General features: G+C 44.9%; 1 protein-coding gene and 1 pseudogene across 1 annotated transcript in view; one reads left to right on the forward strand and one right to left on the reverse strand.

Moving 5' to 3' along the window:
• Positions 1-1427: 1427 nt before the first annotated feature.
• LOC137228725 (mth938 domain-containing protein pseudogene) lies at positions 1428-15235 on the reverse strand (annotated as a pseudogene).
• The window catches only part of SND1 (staphylococcal nuclease and tudor domain containing 1), a 419471-nt gene continuing 414884 nt past the window's right edge, over positions 15018-19604 (forward strand). The window contains exon 1 of the mRNA XM_067746913.1: positions 15018-15311. Coding sequence (XP_067603014.1) covers positions 15234-15311 — 78 coding nt within the window. The 5' untranslated portion in view covers positions 15018-15233. The remainder of the gene's footprint in view (positions 15312-19604) is intronic.

Consider the following 19604-nt stretch of genomic DNA (forward strand, 5'->3'; position numbering starts at 1 on the left):
CTCATCTAGCCCAGCATTTTGTTTCTAGGACTGAAAAAACAAGAATCATTTGATGGGGAAAATAAAAGCTGGGTGGGCAGAAGACCTTGTGAGATAAGGAAAAAATGGGTAGATAAGGTGAATGTTATTAAATGTTACTGAAAGGATGTCTTTGACAACGACCTCAGCCTTTGTATGAGGTGGGATGGGCTCTAAAGAGGCTTCCAAAACCATGCCTCACGGATAGATGGACAGAAGGACCAAGAGCTTGAACTTAGGAGTCACACAGACCTGGGTTGGAATCCCATCCTCCTGAGTCTCCGTTTTATTTCCTTTACAGTGGAAACAACGTTTCTCCCATGGGGGATTATTATAGCAATTTCATGAGATCATATGACAGTATATACAAAATATCTAGTACCATGCCTGGCCCGTTGTAGAGATTGAGCAAAAGGTAGTGTTTATAATTTACTTAAGCACCAATAGAAGGCAAAATGGGGCTTCTTAGTTACCAAAATGATGAACACATGGCTATGCAGGCATACTGAAGCGATGTGCAATAAAACCAGGCTGGGGAAAAAAATAATAATATTAATAAATAAATAAATACAGACTAAGCAAAAACTCAAATGAGAAAGAGACTTCGGCTGCTTTTCTGGGCTGTTGGTTTATGATCACATGGGGCGCACGCCTATTCATTCTTTCTCACCCAGGTGAATTCTGGCCTGGAGGCTAGAAAGGTATAACTGTCAATCGTGCTGTCACCTAAGAGAAGCAATGTGCTGTCTTTCCAGGGTGCGCTCTGTGTATGTTGGCCAATAGACAGGGCTGGTGGGACCCAGTCCTGCAGAGCAGCTGCATCACTATCACCTGAATAAGTGATTAGAGCTGAACTTCTTGGCTCTCCTCTAGCGTTATACAACCAGTACCCACTGTGGGGTACATACGAACCCTCAGAAATGCCCTCCCTAAGGAGGCTAGGGGTGCCAGGGCCTCTGTGAGGCTGCCTTGTTGGGGAAAACTTCATGAGTACCACCTCCTTCCTAACCAGTTTACAACCCTTTTCTGTAAGCATTTACTATGCTCCCACCATGTTCTGACTCCTTTTTGCTCCTTTGCATTTCCTGGCCCTAAAGTGTTTTTATACTGATATGAGACGGAGGTTGAAAGTCTTAAGGAAAATAATGCATGGGGTGGAATTTTTGTATTAAGGGTGGGTTGGGTTTTTTTGTTTTGTTTTGTTTTGTTTTTTCATTGCTTAGTGATTTATTCTCTCTCTCTCTCTCTCTCTCTCTCTCTCTCTCTCTCTCTCTTTTTTGGCCGTGCCCCATGGCTTGTGGGGTCTTAGTTCCCCAACCAGGGATTGAACCCAGGCCACTGCAGTGAAAGTGTCGAGTCCTTATCACTGGACTGCCAGGGAATTCCTGATTTATCCTCTTAAGTTTCCATCAGCAGGTGGGATGGAAGACCCCTCCCACCCTGGCACCTTGGGTAACCAAGGCATTATCCTCCTTCACTGCCTGCTCTGCCTGGAGGGCCCGCACATCAGTGCCTTCTTTCCCGAGGTACTCCAGAGTTGATGGGGTACCTTCAAGGCCTCACTCATCCCTCAGCCAATCGCAAGGGTCTGCACACCCGTCTCCACAATTTCCTTCACATCGGCAGGCTGCACACCAGGAGAATACTCAGTTCTGTCTCTCTCCGATTTCCAGCCCAACTTCCCCCTGGCTGCACTTTGCAGCCCTTATAGATTTTAGTAGAGTCTTGTATTTTCATTTGCCCCCATGAGAGGGAAGCAATTTCAGAGGAAGATATAAGGAACTTAACTGAACTCCAACGCCCTCTGTCCACAGAGCTGCGATCCCAAATGGCTCTGTGCTTTATCTCTCACCTTGGTGTGTTCAGGGCCTCTTGGCTAGGTCAAGGGTGTTTAATTATAATGGGTTTATTTTTAGTTTTGGGGAAGAGACAAATTCATTTAGGAATGTGGATGAGTCAGAAGCAAGAAGGAAGGTGGGTGGGACAAAGAGAATAAACAAGGAGAAGGGAAATGAATGCTTAGTGGAATCTGTATAGCAGTAAACATTAGGGTAACTGGACAGACCTTCCCATTTGTCTGTCATGGCTAGGAAGAACTTGGTCTCACATCTTAGAGAAGAGCAGGTTGGAAATCTAACTGCCTTGCAATTCCATGGGTAGTAACTCCCAGGAAGAGAAGCCATCCTAATCCTTCCAGGGGAATTCAAACACCAAGCTCGAAAGGTCTAAAGGCACAGTTAAAATGCGCTGACATCCTCATGTTTGCCCCTAAATCTGGGAATCCAGAGTTCAGGAGAGACGTTCCTCTTAATGACCTGGTCCTGGCCACAGGGGCCAGATGGGAGTGGGGACACTTATGCTTGTTTGGCAGCACAGTGAGAAAGGGGGAGAACCATGGCTTCAAGCACTTGGTTTGGAGGTGAGGTGTGTAATGGGGAGCACAGAGTGAGTGGGGTACTCCTCTGTAGAGCTTGGTCCCAAATGAGTTGGTGGGATTAGACTGCTTGAAGAATAAAGTGTTTTACTCTTCTAGGGCCTCAGGATTTTGACTTTATCATTTGGTTTGCAATGAAGACTTTATAAGTTCTGGGAGCAGGAGAATGTTCCAGGGTTAGATCCTCTCATTTTGGATCAGGATAACATTGAAATGACTACAATCCCAAAAGATGACTTGAGGGCAGACAAACGAAATGATGTCACAGTACCTCCAGGAATTGTTGCTATTAATGTGAAAGGCAAAATAATAAAGCTCCTAGAAGATAATAGAGGAGAATACCTTTATAACCAAATACCAGTTATACATATTTAAAAATGCTTAGCCTCATTAGAAATCAGGGAAATGCAAATTAAGGCCATAATGAGAATACTACTGCCCCTCTACCAAAATGTTTGGAATTAAAAAAGACTGATAAGGACCTCCCTCGTGGCGCAGTGGTTAAGAATCCGCCTGACAATGCAGGGGACACGGGTTCGAGCCCTGGTTCGGGAAGATCCCACATGCTGCAGAGCAACTAAGCCAGTGTGCCACAGCTACTGAGCCTGTGCTCTAGAGCCCACGAGCCACAACTACTGAGCCCATGCGCCACAACTACTGAAGCCCGCGTGCCTAGAGCCTGTGCTCCGCAACAAGAGAAGCCACTGCCATGAGAAACCCACACACAGCAATGAAGAGGAGCCCCCGCTCCCCCACTTGCTGCAACTAGAGAAAGCTCCCACGCAGCAACTTAGATCCAACGCAGCCAAATAAATGAATGATAAATTTAAAAAAAAAGACTGATAATATCAAATGCTGGTGAGGATATGGAATAATTAGAACTCTCGTGTACTGCTGTAGACAGTCTGAATTGGCACACCCACTTTGAAAAAAGTTTGGCATTATCTACCAAAGTTAAAGATATTCATAACCTATGACCCCTATATATTCCCCAAAGAAACGCATGTTCGTGGTTTTATGCGCTAAGTTTGAAATGCATAATATATATATATTTTATAGCAATAGTGCCAGGAACAGGATTGTATCCAGTTTTTAGCTACTATAAATAAACATTCGTGAACATGCGTTTCTTATTTTGTTATGCTTGTGGATTCTGTGGGTCAGAAGTTCAGAAAAGGCCTGGAGGGGATTGCTTGCCTCAGCTCTGCAATGTCTGTGACTTCTGTGGGGAGACTCAAAGGCTGTGACTCAGTGGTGAGGGGCTGAAATCATCTAAAGCCTTCTTCCTCATACAGCTGTACCACCAGAGAATCCCCAAAATAGCACAGAAGACGCAAATATATGCATGCTTCTGGATTTTTTTTTTTTAGCTGCGCCACATGGCTTGCAGGATCTCAGTTTCCCGACCAGGGATTGAACCCCGGCTATGGTAGTGAAAGCCCAGAATCTTAACCACTAGGCCACCAGGGAACAGAATATGTGCATATATTTTGGCTGCGGGCTTGTGGGATCTCAGTTCCCCGACCAGGGATTGAACCCAGGCCACGGCAGTGAGAGCCCAGATTCCTAACCACTAGGCAACCACTGGCTGTTGATGCCAGCTGTTGGCCAGGAACTCAGCTGGAGCAGTTGGCCAGCACACCTGAATGCAGCCTCTCCATGGTGTAGCCTGGACTTTCACCCAGCTTGGTGGCAAGTGCAAGCATCCCCAAAGAACAAGGTGGAAGTGCAAGGCATACTTTATGAAGTGACTTAGAAGTCACCTCTGCTGCACTCTGTTGGTTAAGGCAGAGCAAAGGCCTTCAAGGGGAGGGGACATAGACGCCACCTTTTAATGCGAGGAATGTTGAGATCACTTTATAAAAACAGCATGTGTGTTGAGAGATATTTCTGTGGCCATCTTTGGAAAACACAATCTGCCACAAGCCAACTATCCATCAACAGGAGAATGGATAAACCTAGCGTGGTATAGTCATTATTATGGAATACTATACAGCAATGAAGATGACAAACAACAGCTATATGTAATAATGTGGATGAATTTCACGAACATAATGCTGAGCAAAAGAAACCACATGAAGGAATACATATTGTTTAATTTCAGTTATAAATTTTAAAAAACACAAGCAAAATTATAGTGTTTTAAGATACAGGCTTAGGAAGAGCAGCAATTAAAAGGGCAGTTTCTGGGAATGCTGGCCATTCATCTTCTTGACTTAGGTGGTAATTACATTAGTGTTCACTTTGTGATAAATCATTAAGGTGTACATTTTTGTTTGGAGCACTTTCTTGTGTCTTATATTTCACAAGAAAAAGGGTAAGAAATTAATCTTCTGGCACTGAAAACTAAGTTTATTTGAAAAAGAATTCACTCTGAACTTTAGAAATGATACCCAGCAAACCAACAGAACATTAAACTCTGTCTCCATCTCTAAAAATTCTGTTGGGTTCTTTTTAAGTTATACATATCTTCTTACCTTGTTAAAATCAACATGCAAAACTATTTCGTGTCATGGTTTTTACATTGCACTATAAAGATATGTCATTTTTTAAAGCTACCTAGTATTTCATTGTTTACATATCATAAATTTTCTTAGCTTTTTTCATATCTTTGGGGCTATGTGTAACTTCAAATTCTCTAGATCATCATTATCACTCACCTTATTAAGAACTCCCTAGATCCTAGGCACTGTAAATAGAACTTTTCATTCATCATCTCACAGCAACCTAATGAGACAGGCACGACTTTTATTCCCATTTTTACTGCCGAGGAAACTGAGAATTAGGTTATGTAACTTGTAAGTTTCACAAAGTATAGGTTCCACAAACAATTCATACCTTGGCAAACACATTATAGAGCACTTCCTCTCAACCCCTTTGACTTAATACTTGCTTTGGACTCCTCCCACTCTGCCCCAGGTGGACATTTTTTCCCTTGAAATTTCTGAAAGTGGAATTGCCAGGTCAAAAGTCGGAAACAATTTTAGAATATTCCAGATTGTTCTCTATACACCCTGAACCAAAGTACACCGATATCAGGAGGGTTTAATAAAGGGTCAGGATCATGTCAAGTTTATGGATTCCAATTTTAGAGTCTCTCTGTATGACTATGGTATGGGCTAGGGAATACCTAAATATTATTCTCTATACTTGACCTATTTAGAATATCTTAGAGGGTCTTGTTTTCCCTTTCTTAACTGTTTTGGTTGACTATCTGTACCTGGGAGGAAATAATTAGGTATTTCCCCTTAGCGGTTTTTTTTTTTTTTTTTTTTTGGCTGCCCTGCGTGGCTTGAAGGATCTTAGTTCCCCGACCAGGGATTGAACCCAGGCCCTCGGCAGTGACAGTGCCGAGCCCTAACCACTGGACCACAGAAAATTCCCAAGAAATATGTATTGTGACCCCCTTTTTTAGAGCAGATTTTTTTGTTTATAATGATTCCTCTTTTCTACCACAGAACCTTTCACTGGGTTACTATCCAATAGTATTCCTTTAAGTTTTCTGTGACCTTTTAATAAGAAAAAGCCACATTTCTTCATCTCACAAAACTCTACTGCAAACATTGCCATCATATTACTCATTGCTCTTTAGATAAACAGTCATGTAATGACAACCTTCTAGAATTCAATGTCAAGGGAAAAGTTTGTTTTTTCCCATAAAATAATATACTTCCTTTGATCACACAGTGATAATTATATAACCTAATGTGTCTTTTTTATTTTTGCCTTGGTTGCAAGTACCTCTAATCTAAATTTAAAGTTCAGCCATCATAATGATCCCATCCTGAGTTTCCGATATTAAAACGTAAGCTTCCCCCAAAATAAATTAGTTAATTTAAAAAATAAAATGTAAGCTTCCAGGAGGCAGAGATGTTGTCCATCTTTTTCCTGTTGCAGGCACAGAACTCCAGGCAGAGGGAAATAGCTCAAAAGCTTTATACATATTGGGAAGGAGACTCTTTTTTTTGTTTTTTGGCCATGCCACCCTGTTTGTGGGATCTCAGTTCCCCAACCAGGGATTGAACCTGGGCCACGGCAGTGAAAGCGCTGAATCCTAACCACTAGAGCATGAGGGAACTCCAGAGACTTTATGTATATATGGAATATAAAAAAAAAAAAAGTGGTTCTAATGAATCTAGGGGCAGGACAGGAATAAAGACACAGACGTAGAGAATGGACTTGAGGACACGGGGAGGGGGAAGAGTAAGCTGGGACGAAGTGAGAGAGTGGCATGGACATATATACACTACCAAATGCAAAATAGGTAGCTAGTGGGAAGCAGCTGCATAGCAGAGGGAGATCAGCTCTGTGCTCTGTGACCACCTAGAGGGGTGAGATAGGTAGGGTGGGAGGGAGACGCAAGAGGGAGGAGATATGGGGATATATGTATATGTATAGCTGATTCACTTTGTTATACAGCAGAAACTAACACATCATTGTAAAGCAATTATACTCCAATAAAGATGTTAAAAAAATAAAAATAAAAACCAACATAGGGCTTCCCTGGTGGCACAGTGGTTAAGAATCTGCCTGCCAATGCAAGGGACATGGGTTTGAGCCCTGGCCAGGGAAGATCCCACACACTGCAGAGCAACTAAGCCCATGCGCCACAACTACTGAGCCTGAGCTCTAGAGCCCGCGAGCCACAACTACTGAGCCCACGTGCCACAACTGCATGCCTAGAGCCCGTGCTCCACAACAAGAGAAGCCACGACAATGAGAAGCCTGTGCACCAGAACGAAGAGTAGCCCCTGCTCACCGCAACTAGAGAAAGCCCGCATGAAGCAACGAAGACCCAACGCAGCCAAAAATAAATAAATAAATTAATTAATTTAAAAAAAACCAACATATAAGATTCTGGTATCAGATATGACAGCAAGATTTAAGTTTGATCACCTAGACTGGCGATTAAATACATCAGTCACTAGCCTCAGATGTCTACTTAAACTTAATTTAAATTAATTTAAATTAAATAACATTAAAAATTCAGTTCCTCAGTTGCACTAGCCACATTTCAAGTACTCATTGACCACATGTGGCTATTGCCTACTATGTTGGACAGAGCATATATAGAATGTTTTCATTGCTGCAGAAAGTTGTTTTGGACAGGGTTGATCTAGACAACTTGGGTTTATGATGCTTTTCTTTTATTATTTTTAAAAATATTATTTATTTATTTATTTACTTTGGCTGTGCCGGGTCTTAGTTGCGGCACGTGGGATCTTCGTTGTGGCTTGCATGCCAGATCTAGTTCCCCGACCAGGGATTGAACCCAGGCCCCCTGCATTGGGAGGACAGAGTCTTACCAACTGGACTACCAGGGAAGTCCCATATGAGACTTTTCTTTTAGATAAGCATAGTACAGTAAAACGTTGTATTAACTCAGACTGTCATAGCAAGATACCAGACAGGATGACTCGAGAAACAGAAACCTATTTTCTCACAGTTCTAGAGGCTAGAAGTCCAAGATCAAGGTGCCAGGGTTGATTTCTGGCGAGACCTCACAACCGCCGTCTTGCTGTGTCTTCACATGGCCTTTCCTCTGTACACCTGCAGGCGGGGAGGGCGTGGGGAGGGAGAGACGGAGAGAGAGCTGGTTCCTCTTCCTATTCTTATAAGGGCACCAATCCTATTGGATTAGGAAACCAATCTTTTAACCTTAATTACCTCCATAAAGGCCCTATCTCCAAATACAGTCACATTGGGGCTTTGGGCTTCAACTTATGAATTTTGGGGAACACAGTTCAGTCTGTAACAAAGTTTAGAAAGAAGGAGAAGGAAGAAGAGGAGGTGAAGGAGGAGGAAGAGGAAGTCAGAGCCGGAAGGCGAGGGCCTCCTGTGCTATGCTAAGCAGTTGAAACTGTCTGAAGCAGAAGGGGAGCCACTATAATGGTAAGGAGGGAGTCTGTGTGATTGAAATGTGCATCTCAGAAAGAACAGCAAATTGACAGTAAGGAGGGTGGGTTGAAGTTGGAGAGGGGCTTGGAAGAATGGAAGCAGGGGGCTTCCCTGGTGGCGTAGTGGTTGAGAGTCCGTCTGCCCATGCAGGGGACACGGGTTCGTGCCCCGGTCTGGGAAGATCCCACATGCAGCGGAGTGGCTGGGCCTGTGAGCCATGGCCGCTGAGCCTGTGAGTCCAGAGCCTGTCCTCCGCAATGGGAGAGGTCACAGCAGTGAGAGGCCCGCGTACCGCACAAAAAACAAAACAAAACAAAAAGAATGGAAGCAGGTAGTTAGTCTAGTGCTGAATTTCCTCCCGTTTACTCAAAGGAAGCTCACTGGAGAGTTGAAAACTCTTTCATTGAAGCCTCTGGATTCTACAGGTGCAGATCGAGGTTGAGGGGGCATGTCTGGCCACCCTAGAAGCAGGGTAGTTAAATGGTTGAGAGCAGACTATGGTCAGAAATTTCTGCGTTCACATCTTGACTCCATCCCTTATTACCAATTGACTTACAGTTGGTTGCTCACCTTTTCAAAGCATTAATGTCCTCCATTGTGGAAAGAGACTGATTATTTCATAGCATTGTTCTAAGGATTAAATTATGTAATGTAGGGAAAAGCATTCTGCATAGAGTCTGTTTAGTATTTAGTGCTCAATATACTTTGGCCATTATTACTACTGGGGATATATTTCCTAGATTTACTCTCAAAGGAGTACAGAAAATAAGGTGTTTGTTTGTTTGTTTAAATGAATCTTGTCCATCTCTAGATTGTGTGTGTGTGGGGGGCGGTATGTGTTCATGTTCTCCACACACAGGAGTCACCTCTAAGGTTTTCTAAGTCTCCTTCCACTACTAATGGCAGAGTGAACATGAGTTTTAGAGTCACAAGAACTAGTGTCAAATCCCTTCTCTACTAATCCTCTAGCCGTGTGACCTTCAACAAACATCCTACTTGAATCTATAGTTCCTTACAGGTGAAATGAATATGATAATACTTTTCTGTCATTCATTTATTTTGTTGTATTTTATTTGGCTGTGCCGAACAGCCTGCAGGATCCTAGTTCGCCGACCAGGGATCAAAGTCTGTGCTGTCTGCAGTGGAAGCGTGGAGTCTTAACCATTGGACCACCAGGGAAGTCCCTGTCATTCACTTATTCACAGATATATACTGAGCAGCTCTCTGTGCCAGGCATGGCCTCAGAATTCCACTGTAAGGAAATTAGACACAGTCTGATGACATTTTCAAAGGGAAAGAGACAATGATACTATAATCTCATAAGTGCTCTAACAGACCAAGAGTAGGAGAAAAAACAAAACAATCCTACCCTGAGGAAAGGCATTCTTCCCAATGCCTTCCAGGGGAGACATTCTGATTTCTAAGTGGGGAATTGAAGGATGGGGAAACAGGGGAAGTGAGTCAGGGCAGGGAGGAGGAAAGAGGGATGGAAAGCGTGCTCCAGGCAGACAGAAAAGTAGGCACAAAGCCCTGGAGGCCAAGGAGCGTGGTCTTGAATGGCCAAAACCAAGTTCACTTGGCCTGGGCACACTGTGGAAGGGTAGAGCTGTGAGAGAAGAGCTGGTGTAGAGAAATCACGGGAGGGGCTTAGGGCGTAGAAAGACCTGATCAGATCTGCATTTTAGAAATATCACTTAGGCTGCAGTAGGAAGAATGGGTGGGGTGTAGGTAAAGGAAGCTCCCTGATGTCAGGGAGCTCTATTACAAGCCTAGTGCAGCGACCCGGGTGAAAATATGTCAGGCTTAAGCAACAGGAGATACTTAATAATAATCACAGCAAATTTAACACATATATCCAGGCAGTGTTCTATGCGTTTAGCATATACTAACACATACAATCCTCAAGACCAGAACAACCCTAGGAGGTAAGTCCTATTATCATCTTTATTTTACAGAGGAGAAATCCATGGAACAGAGATACCACACAGCCTGCTCAAGGTTATATCCTGTTGGGATGTGAACCCAGGCGGTCTTGTTCCAGGTCGGGCTTATGTGCTACACCGCACTGCTGTAGATCTAACAGATTTCCGAGATTGACTAAGAATTAAGGAATGAGGTAGAGAGAGGAGTCACAGACGATCTCCAGATTTCTGGCTTGTAACTGGGTAGCTTTTCATCTCATTATTTGGGCTGAGACACATACTAGGGAAGAGGAGGCTAGGGAGGAAAGATAATGAGCTCCTTGTGAGACATGTTGAATTTGAATTCCCAAGGTGACAGCCATGGGCAGATATCCAGAGTATCATTGTACATATGGGTCTGGAGCGCAAGGGAGTTATTTTAACAGGAGTTATCTATTTGGGAATCATTAGCATGCAGCCATAGGAATGGATTAGACGTCTCGGGAAGAATGTTTTGCACTAGAAAAGAAGATACTTTGAGAAGAACCCAGGGGAACATCAATATTAAGGGGTAGGCAAAGGGAGAGTCATTTGCAATGGAGATAGATGGGAGGAATATAAGAAACATGGGAAGGAAAGAGACATTTCAAGGAGTACGATGTCAAATGCTATGGAGAGCTCAGCTAAGTGACTGCCCAATGTGAAAAGTGTCCATTGAATGTAGTCACAAGAAGGTCACTCATGAGTGACCTGGGAGAGAACAGTTTCAGTAAGTTGATAAGAGCAGTAGTCAGAGTGCAGGGAGCTGAGGACTGAATGCAGGGTGAGGATGTAGAGGCAACAAACACAAAGAATTTCGCCAAGAGGGTTTGCCTATGAAGGGAGGAGAGCTATCTGGAGAGGGATGTGGAGTAAAGATGAATTTAATTAATTTATTTTTACTATGCAAGACATTTGAGAATATTTAAATATTAATGAGAAGAATCCAGGATAAACTGAGAGGCTATGAAACAGGAGAGGGAATTATCTGAGCGCCCTTGAGAAGGTGGAGGGGGTGGATCCACGACATAGATGGAGAGTTTAGCCTAAGCAGTAGGAAGTTTTTTCTTTGTAACAAGGGAGAAAAGGAGAAGAATGAGAAGGAAGATAAGTTTTTAGCTTTTGTGGTGGGAAATGGAGGGAGTTCTTTTTTTTTTTTTTTAACATCTTTATTGGAGTATAATTGCTTTACAATGGTGTGTTAGTTTCTGATGTATAACAAAGTGAATCAGCTATACGCATACGTATATCCACATATTCCCTCCCTCTTGCCTCTCCTTCCCACCCTCCCTATCCCACCCCTCTAGGTGGTCACAAAGCACCGAGCTGATGTCCCCATGCGATGCAGCTGCTTCCCTCTAGCTATCTATTTTACATTTGGTGGTGTATATAAGTCCATGCCACTCTCACTTCATCCCAGCCTCCCCGTGCCCTCAAGTCCATTCTCTACGTCTGAGTCTTTATATGGAGGGAGTTCTTGATGGTTTTTATTATCCCTCCGAAGTAGGAGGCTTTGTACTATTGGAGAGTGTGGGAGAGAGTGGAGTCAGGGTTAAGAGGAAAACAGAGAAGGTTTAAAACAGACCCAGGGATTTTTTTAAAATTAATTTTTATTGGAGTATGGTTGCTTTCCAATGTTGTGTTAGCCTCCACTGCACAACAAAATGAATCAGCCATACACATACAGATATCCTCTCCCTTTTGGACTTTCCTTCCATTTAGGTTAACACAGTGCATTACGTAGAGCTCCCTTTGTTATAAAGTATGTTCCCATCAGTTGTAAAACAGACCCAGGGATTTTTAGGGCAGGGAAAATACTGTGTGATACTATATTGATGGATATATGTCCATTATACATTTGTCTAAACCCATAGAATGTACAACACCAAGAGTGATCCCTAACGTAAACTATGGACTTTGAGTGATTATGACGTGTCAATATAGGTTCATCAACTGTAACAAACGGACCACGGGATGTTGATAATGAGGGAGGCTATGTCTGTGCGGGGGCAGGGAATATATGGAGAAATCTCTGTACCCTCCTCTCAGTTTTGCTGTGAAACTAAAACTGCTCTAAAAATATAGTCTTAATTAAACAACGACACACCAGACCCAATGGAGTTGGAGACCAAAGTGATTGAGGAAACAGAAGAAATTCCAGGCAATGTGTGAGGGCCTGTGAATTGTTAGTGTGGCAATCACCTGCATCTTTGAGTGTTTGCTCTAGCTAAGTGGTAGGTTTGGAGAAGGCAGAGAGATCTAGAGTTGCAGTTTTGACAGTTGAGTCCAGTGGAAGACAAATGGGGATTAGAGATAAGGATACTGGAAGGAGAAGGGCAAAAATAATGGAGTCTAAAGGACCAGGAGAAAGTAGAAAAGAGCTGATATAAAGAGGACAGAGAGGTTCAGGGACTTTGAATTCTACTTAAAGAACAGTGTGTGATAGGTAGCCTCTAAGATGATCCCCAGTGATCCTACCTACTGGTATTCATGCCCCTGTGTAATCTCCTCCCTTTGAGTGTGGGCTGCACCAGTAGAATATAGCAAGTGATGGGATGTTACTTTTTTTTTTTTTTTTTTGCTGCGTTGGGTCTTTGTTGCGGCCAGTGGAGATTCAAGCGGGGGCTACTCTTCATATTGGTGCAGGGGCTTGTCACTGCAGTGGCTTCTCTTGTTGCGGAGCACGGGCTCTAGGCGTACGGGCTTCAGTAGTTGTGGCGCGTGGGCTTCAGTAGTTGTGGCTCGTGGGCTCTAGAGAGCTGGCTCAGTAGTTGTGGCGCATGAGCTTAGTTCCTCTGCAACACGTGGGATCTTCCCGAACCAGGGCTAGAACCTGTGTCCCCTGCATTGGCAGGTGGATTCTTAACGACTGCACCACCAGGGAAGTCCTGGGATGTTACTTCTGAGATTAGGTTCAAAAAGACTCGTGCTTGCCCTCTCACTCTCTCAGTCACTTGCTCTGATGCAAACCAGTTACCATGCTGTGTGCCCTACGGGGAGACCCACATAGCAGGGAACTGAGGTCCTGAATCCTGCCAATGACTGCCTGAGCGATCTTAAATGCAGATCCTCCCTTAGTCAGATGGGACCTTCAGATGAGACCAAAGCTCCCATTGATTCCAGGCTTGATTCCAGCCTTGTGAAGGAACTTGAAGCTAAGACCTGCCTAGATTCCTGACAAAAACTGTGAGATAATAAATGCTTATTGCTTTAATACTTAAGTTTTGGGGTAAATTGTTACACAGCAACAGATAACTAATACAAGGTATAAGAAGTAACTTAGTGAGAAGGGAGAAAGGACAGCAATTATGATCAGAGAATGGGGTGTTTGAGTTTACAGTTTCAGCTATGGAGCAGTTGTAATGCTTCATCTGTCCTAAAGAGGGTAGCTGAACGGGTGCAGAGGTCAAGTTCACTAAAGATGAGGTCAACGCCAGGGTATTGGATAAGTCAGGCACATAAAGGTTAAAGTCGCTCAGGATCACTGGATGGAGAAGAGTGTGCACCAGGTGTCAATTTCAATGAATGACAAAGTGGCATTTGGGGCAGAGAAGACAACAACCCCAGTGAGGAGGAGAGTACTATAATCAGGTGGGATGAGCCACCACAGAGACTTTTTTTTTTTTTGAAGAGGATGGCAAATTAATGGTATGGAAGGGGCACTAGGCATCTTGGAAGATGCTCACCCCAAAACTTGCCTTTGGGAAAGGTGAAGCGTGGGAGAATAACCTCTTCTCAAAAGAGCTACAGGGGAAACAGTGTCCTCAGCGTAGGACCAAGTTTCAAGATTAAAATTAAATGGCATGAAAGTAAGATCCTTGGCTCCTCATAGTGGGCACTCGACGAATATTAGTTGCCTCTCAACATTCACGTAAACATTTATATGTCTTTGCTCTGCGCCTCCCTACCCCGCCATCACTTTACTCGAAAGAGAGACTAGGGCTAGGTAAAGGGATGGGGTCGGGCGGCTGGAGGAGGCGTGGCTCTTCACCCTGCGTCAACGGAGTGTTAGCAAGGTTCTCAGCAACTTCACTGGCGCACAAGACATCACCCCGTAAGAGAGATTTAGTCTTTCCACCAAAAAACATTAATCGAGTGCCTAACAAGTGCTAGTCACCGAAGACACAAATGCGAGCGAGATACACTCCCGACTACAGGGAGGGCGCGCGGCCACGTTCTGTGTCAAGGCCAACATTGGTAGGTTTCACGGCGTTCAGACGCTTCCAAGTTCTTCCCACACTTTCAGCTGAGGTAAAATGTCGGAAGTCGGTGTGCACCAGTACTGAGATCCCTCTAGGATTCGGCCTCGTTGGCTCGGGGTCCCAGTCAGCTCTCCCCAACCCTGGTGCGCCCTCCTGGAAAACTGGCTTCCACGTGGTCTCCCCAGGGGCCCGCGGGGCTGGGCGTAATGGGCGGGGCCAAGCCGGAGGGCGAGGCTGACCCCGCCCTTGGGGCTCCCATGGCCCACCGCGCCCCGCGGCCAGATGCTGACGTGTCCTTTCCTTTCCACTACACCTCCCGACACTACCTACTACCGCTGCCCCGGAAGTCCCGCCCCAGACTTAGCCCATCACCGCAAATCAGCTCTTTCAGCGCTTCCTGAAGTTCTGCACAGGTTTGGGGAGCAAGGGGCGGGGTTCCGCGAGCAGGGTGTCTATTGGCTTGGGGTCCGGCGGGCTCTGGGCTCTAATTGGCCGGAGAGCAGTGGCGCTCTGGCACGCTTGCGCGGCGAGTAGAACGTGTAGCGGCGGCGGAGATCGCGTCTCTTTCGCTGGCAGTCCTGCTGCTGCTCCTGTGAGCGCCCGGCGTGTCCGTCCCGTCCATCGCCCACAGCCGGTCGCCCGCCTGCTCCTCTCCGCGGCGGCCTCTCACCAACACCGACACCCACACTGACACCTCCAAGCCGGCCTACCGTCTTACTCGCTGGTTTTCCATTGCTACACATGGCCTCCTCCGCGCAGAGCGGCGGCTCCTCCGGGGGACCCGCGGTCCCCACCGTGCAGCGGGGCATCGTCAAGATGGTGAGAGCGGGGACCGGGACACCGATCCCACAGGCCACCACCGTGCGGGAGTCTGGCGCTGGCTCCTTTCCCTCCCGCCAGCCTGCATGGTCTCCCAGATCCTCTTTTCTCTGCCCCTTTCCTCACTTTTCACCCGTTCTCGGAATCCCCTCCCTAGACGCAAGCCGATACGGACTCCCCTGGGTGCCTTGCCTCCTGGACACCGTGGCATTAGGGGGTCACAGTGATTTCCGTGATCGCGGCACTCAGTCTCCTGGCTGTTTACCAGGACAGATAGATTAGTGATTGGTTAAGGGGGATAATTTGTTGGTATCTGTTCTCTGATCCCCCTGTCCTCTGTCCATTTTGGCATATGCTGAGTAGTTTGCAGTTTTTCAAGATCCTGACGTCCGCTCTTCCATGGAACTCTTGGAGTACTTGGTCTTCTTGAAGCTTTTATATTTTCACCGACGCTCAGTTACTTACGCCAAGTTTTCTCGCGCTCTGGCCCTCATTTCCCGTCCTTTCCCCTCCACCTCTTGTGTCAAGTCTGTAGTCCTGAGAGCTCCTCATATTTGTGCTCCCCCTCTTTTTGACTCTTAAGATGTTAGGCCGGTAGGAATCTTAGCGATCATTATTGTTCCCTCACTACAGATGAGACTAGTTTGAAGAGGGCAAGTGACTTGCCTAAGGTCACCTGGTGGTTTGGATTGGTTCCAGGACCAGAGCCCAAGTGTTCTGATTCCCAGTCCACTGCGGTAACACCGTAGATTCTGCCTGATTATATATCCGCTTCCTACATCTTTGAATGGTGAATTTAAACCCTGCAAGTGTCATTAAAAAATATTTACCCCCGGCTCCATGATAATTTTGTAGTATAAATTCTCTTTATCAATTGTCCCCTCTGTTGGCCTCCCCCCAACACTCCCTAATATTGGAACCTGACACTTCTTGGTTGTTACTAGAATTTCTGGTTGTGATGACCGCAGACTTCCAGATTGCATTTCAGACTGCAATTCTGACTTTTCCGTCAGGAAATATTCTTTATGAGATTTTGTCCCAAAGCTCTGCAGTGGTTTACTGTCTTTCACAGGATTAAAGTATTCTTCAGCTTGTGTGTATGAATTAGATTTCAAGACTTTTTTTTCCCACTGATGCTTATGTATTCATTTCTTAGGCGATATTCTGCCTCCAGCTGAGATTCTTAGGATTTTCAATATTGCTTTCCCGTTTATTTATACATAAACGGAGAGTCAGAATTTATCGGGAACTGAAAGAGAAGGGAATTTCCAAGGTCCACATATTTTCACCTCTTTGAAATACTGACTTGACCTATGAAAGAATTATCCTGAAGTGGCTCCTCTTAAATTAGCTTTTTCATTTGCACTGATCTTTCCATTCACCATAGGAACAGAGCAGTGCTTGGCGGTCTGGTAGTGGAATTGGCAGCACTGAGTGAATCTTTCTGAGTTTTTTCCTTTGCTAAGGCTTGAATTTTTCTTAAAGGCCCCCCTTATTTGGGGGGTGGGAGTGGAAGGAAGCTGAACATATTTTTGCTTCTACAAATTCTGGAGGTTTCCAGGGCATCTGGATTCTATGGGGTGATGATGTCTGCCCACAGATTACTCCCGAGGATACTGAATATCAACAATCACTTGTTTATTAAGGCTCATGTCTTGAGCTGAGTATTCTGTTTGTATTATCTCATTTATAATACCTAACAAGTAGATAGGATCATTGACTACATTTTACCGGTGTGTAATCTGAGGTTTAGAAAGAGTAGTTTACCCCAGGACAGGTACTTTTTAATTGGTAATGAGAGGCAGAGCTGGGACTTGAACCCAGGCCTGTCTGCTAAAGCACAGGTTCTTGAACATCATAGTACAGTGCCTCTGACTCCAGGGCATGTCGTTAGCAGAGGGCAGGGCGGGTGATGCATGGCCGCAAAATTGCAGGAAAGTGAAGCTGACTGTATTTGAGCGAAGGAAAGATTAGACGTTCCTCCTGTCTTGTCCGGGAGCTGCTGTTGTGCTAAGTGACTTTATTTGGTGCTCATGGTCCTTAGGTGCAAAGGAGTGTGGTGTGGAAGACACGTTAGGGTTGGACGGAGGTTTTGAAGATTGAGTGGTAGGGTCATCTATACTGCTGTTTTTCTGTGACCAAGCTGCAAGGGGTGGGTGGGTGAGTTCCAGGCAGGGATTAGGTGAGGGAAGCTGGGTGAACTGCAGAGCGACAGGCAGAATTGTGCCAGGCTTCAAAGCCTGTCTGGAATGAAGAATCGACCCCTGGCCAATTGCTCTGTGTGAAGTTCTTCTGCTAAGCAAAGTTGTATTTTCCTGGAGAGTAATCGTTTCCAGTGGTACCAGGAACTGCTTCGTAAGAACTGCAAGAGAAGATGGGGCTCTATGACAGAGGAAAGTGAGGAGGAAATAGTTTGATGAATAGGAAAATAGTGGCCACTGCTTTGCTTGCCTTTGGGTTGAGGGGCAGAAACTGACAAACCAGAGGCGGGCCTTTCAGGCTGAGATTTGTCTGGACTCAGGCTGGTCTGAAGGTCTGAAGGTCTGGGGTTGAGGTTTGCTGCAGTGAAGAAGAGTACTCACCCTTCCTCTTTTTTGGCCAAAGAACCATGGAAAGGCCGTGGCAAGTGCAAGTTTCTTCTGGTCTCCCGCCTTGCTGTCCTCGCAAGTCCTGCATTCCTTCTTTTAAGGTTGAAGAAGAAAGAGCTGAGAATGAAGTTGTAAAAAATTTTTGCATTTGCCCAGTTTTTTTTAAATGACGGAAGAGGCTGCGTCTGCTATTGAGAGTGGGAGCCAAGGGACAGAGCTGGTTCTGGAATGTGTTGAAGGAGGAACTCGGCAGTAAGTTGACACAAGCATTGTGGGGCCCTTCTGTTACTGAGAAGGCAGTGAGAATGATGGAAAAACCGAAGGTGGATTTGTATATTTTTTGAGTTGGGATAAGACTGGCAATTGTGTGGGCAGACAGAATAGGACCTGGGAAAGTAAATGTCTCTGTCAAATCAGATGTTTTCTCAAAACCCTAGAGGATTCTATCTCTGGGTTTCTTGAGTAATTACTAGACTTTCTTTAGCTGCATCAGAATATTGTCAGCACATGTTAAATAGAGGTTGGGAGAAGTCTTGGGGTACTGAGTATAAAATTCAGTCACCCCACTTAGCAGCTACTTAGAGATGGCTATTTTCGCTGGTTTTGCTGTCCCCATTTACTTCTGTCTTGGGGATAGAGCCCTTTTCGAAGTCTTCACTCTAACCCTCCTATCTTATGTCTGCATGTCTTTTCAAGCAGGAGCACGTAGCAGGATAAAGCCACCGCAGTTCTTGAATCTTCTGTGCTTATCAGAAGCAGCCATGGAAGCAGCATATCTTATCCTGCTTATGGTGTGGAAGGCCAAATCTCAATTCCCATTTCACCCTGCCCCATTTAAAAGGGGAAAAGGATCCCTCTGCCAGTCTTTGGTTTTATGCTAAGAACCAAGATTACCACTCGATGCCTAAGCCTTGGGACACCTAAAGGAGGAGTTGACCACAATTTCCTCCTTTGACAGGAATTGTGCTGCCAGGTTGTTGTGAAGCGGGATGTAGGCTTCCTGGTGAGTAGCTTAGTGGAAATTTCTCCAGTGTACAGCTTGTAGGAAATGCTGCCTATAATTTAGATCATTATAGCTAAGTGTTTCCTACATTTCTGAGCTAAGAAGTATGTGTCTTTCCAGAGTGTAGTGGGGATAGAGTAGTAGTCTATTAATCTGTTCCTTCCTATGTGCACTTAGCTCTTGCAGACTGTGAAAGAAAAACACCTTTGCTAAGCTGCTTAAAACACTCTTATTCTACTGTTCAAAGGGACAAGGTAGCCGAATAAGAATATTTTAGTAGGGCCATTTGCAAAGAAGTGGGTGGAATAGGATGGAAGGCTTTTCCCTCTAGTCTTAAAATTGCCCACTTCCCAGCATGTGAGCATGGTAGCTTTCAATCAAAATTGTAAGTAAAGGAGCACTAAGTTTTTGCTATGTCTTAAAGACTTTCTGTCGTTTTTCCTGTATGAAAAGGAAGCGTCCATCTGGCTCTAGTCATGCTAACAGTGGCTGCTGCCATGTACTAACTAATGATATAGAATGATGAGCAATCATATTTCCTTTCCTGAACGAATTTTATTGATCATCTGTGTCAAGCACTGTCTGGGTATTAGAGAAACAGTGGTAAAAAAGTAAATCAGATTCCTGCCCTTACGGGTTCATAGAGGAGATAGACAATCGACAAGTAAACAAGAAGATGATAGTATAAGATAGTGATTTCCG

Source organism: Pseudorca crassidens, chromosome 8 (genome assembly GCF_039906515.1).
Source record: "Pseudorca crassidens isolate mPseCra1 chromosome 8, mPseCra1.hap1, whole genome shotgun sequence".
Classification (NCBI taxonomy): Eukaryota; Metazoa; Chordata; class Mammalia; order Artiodactyla; family Delphinidae; genus Pseudorca; species Pseudorca crassidens.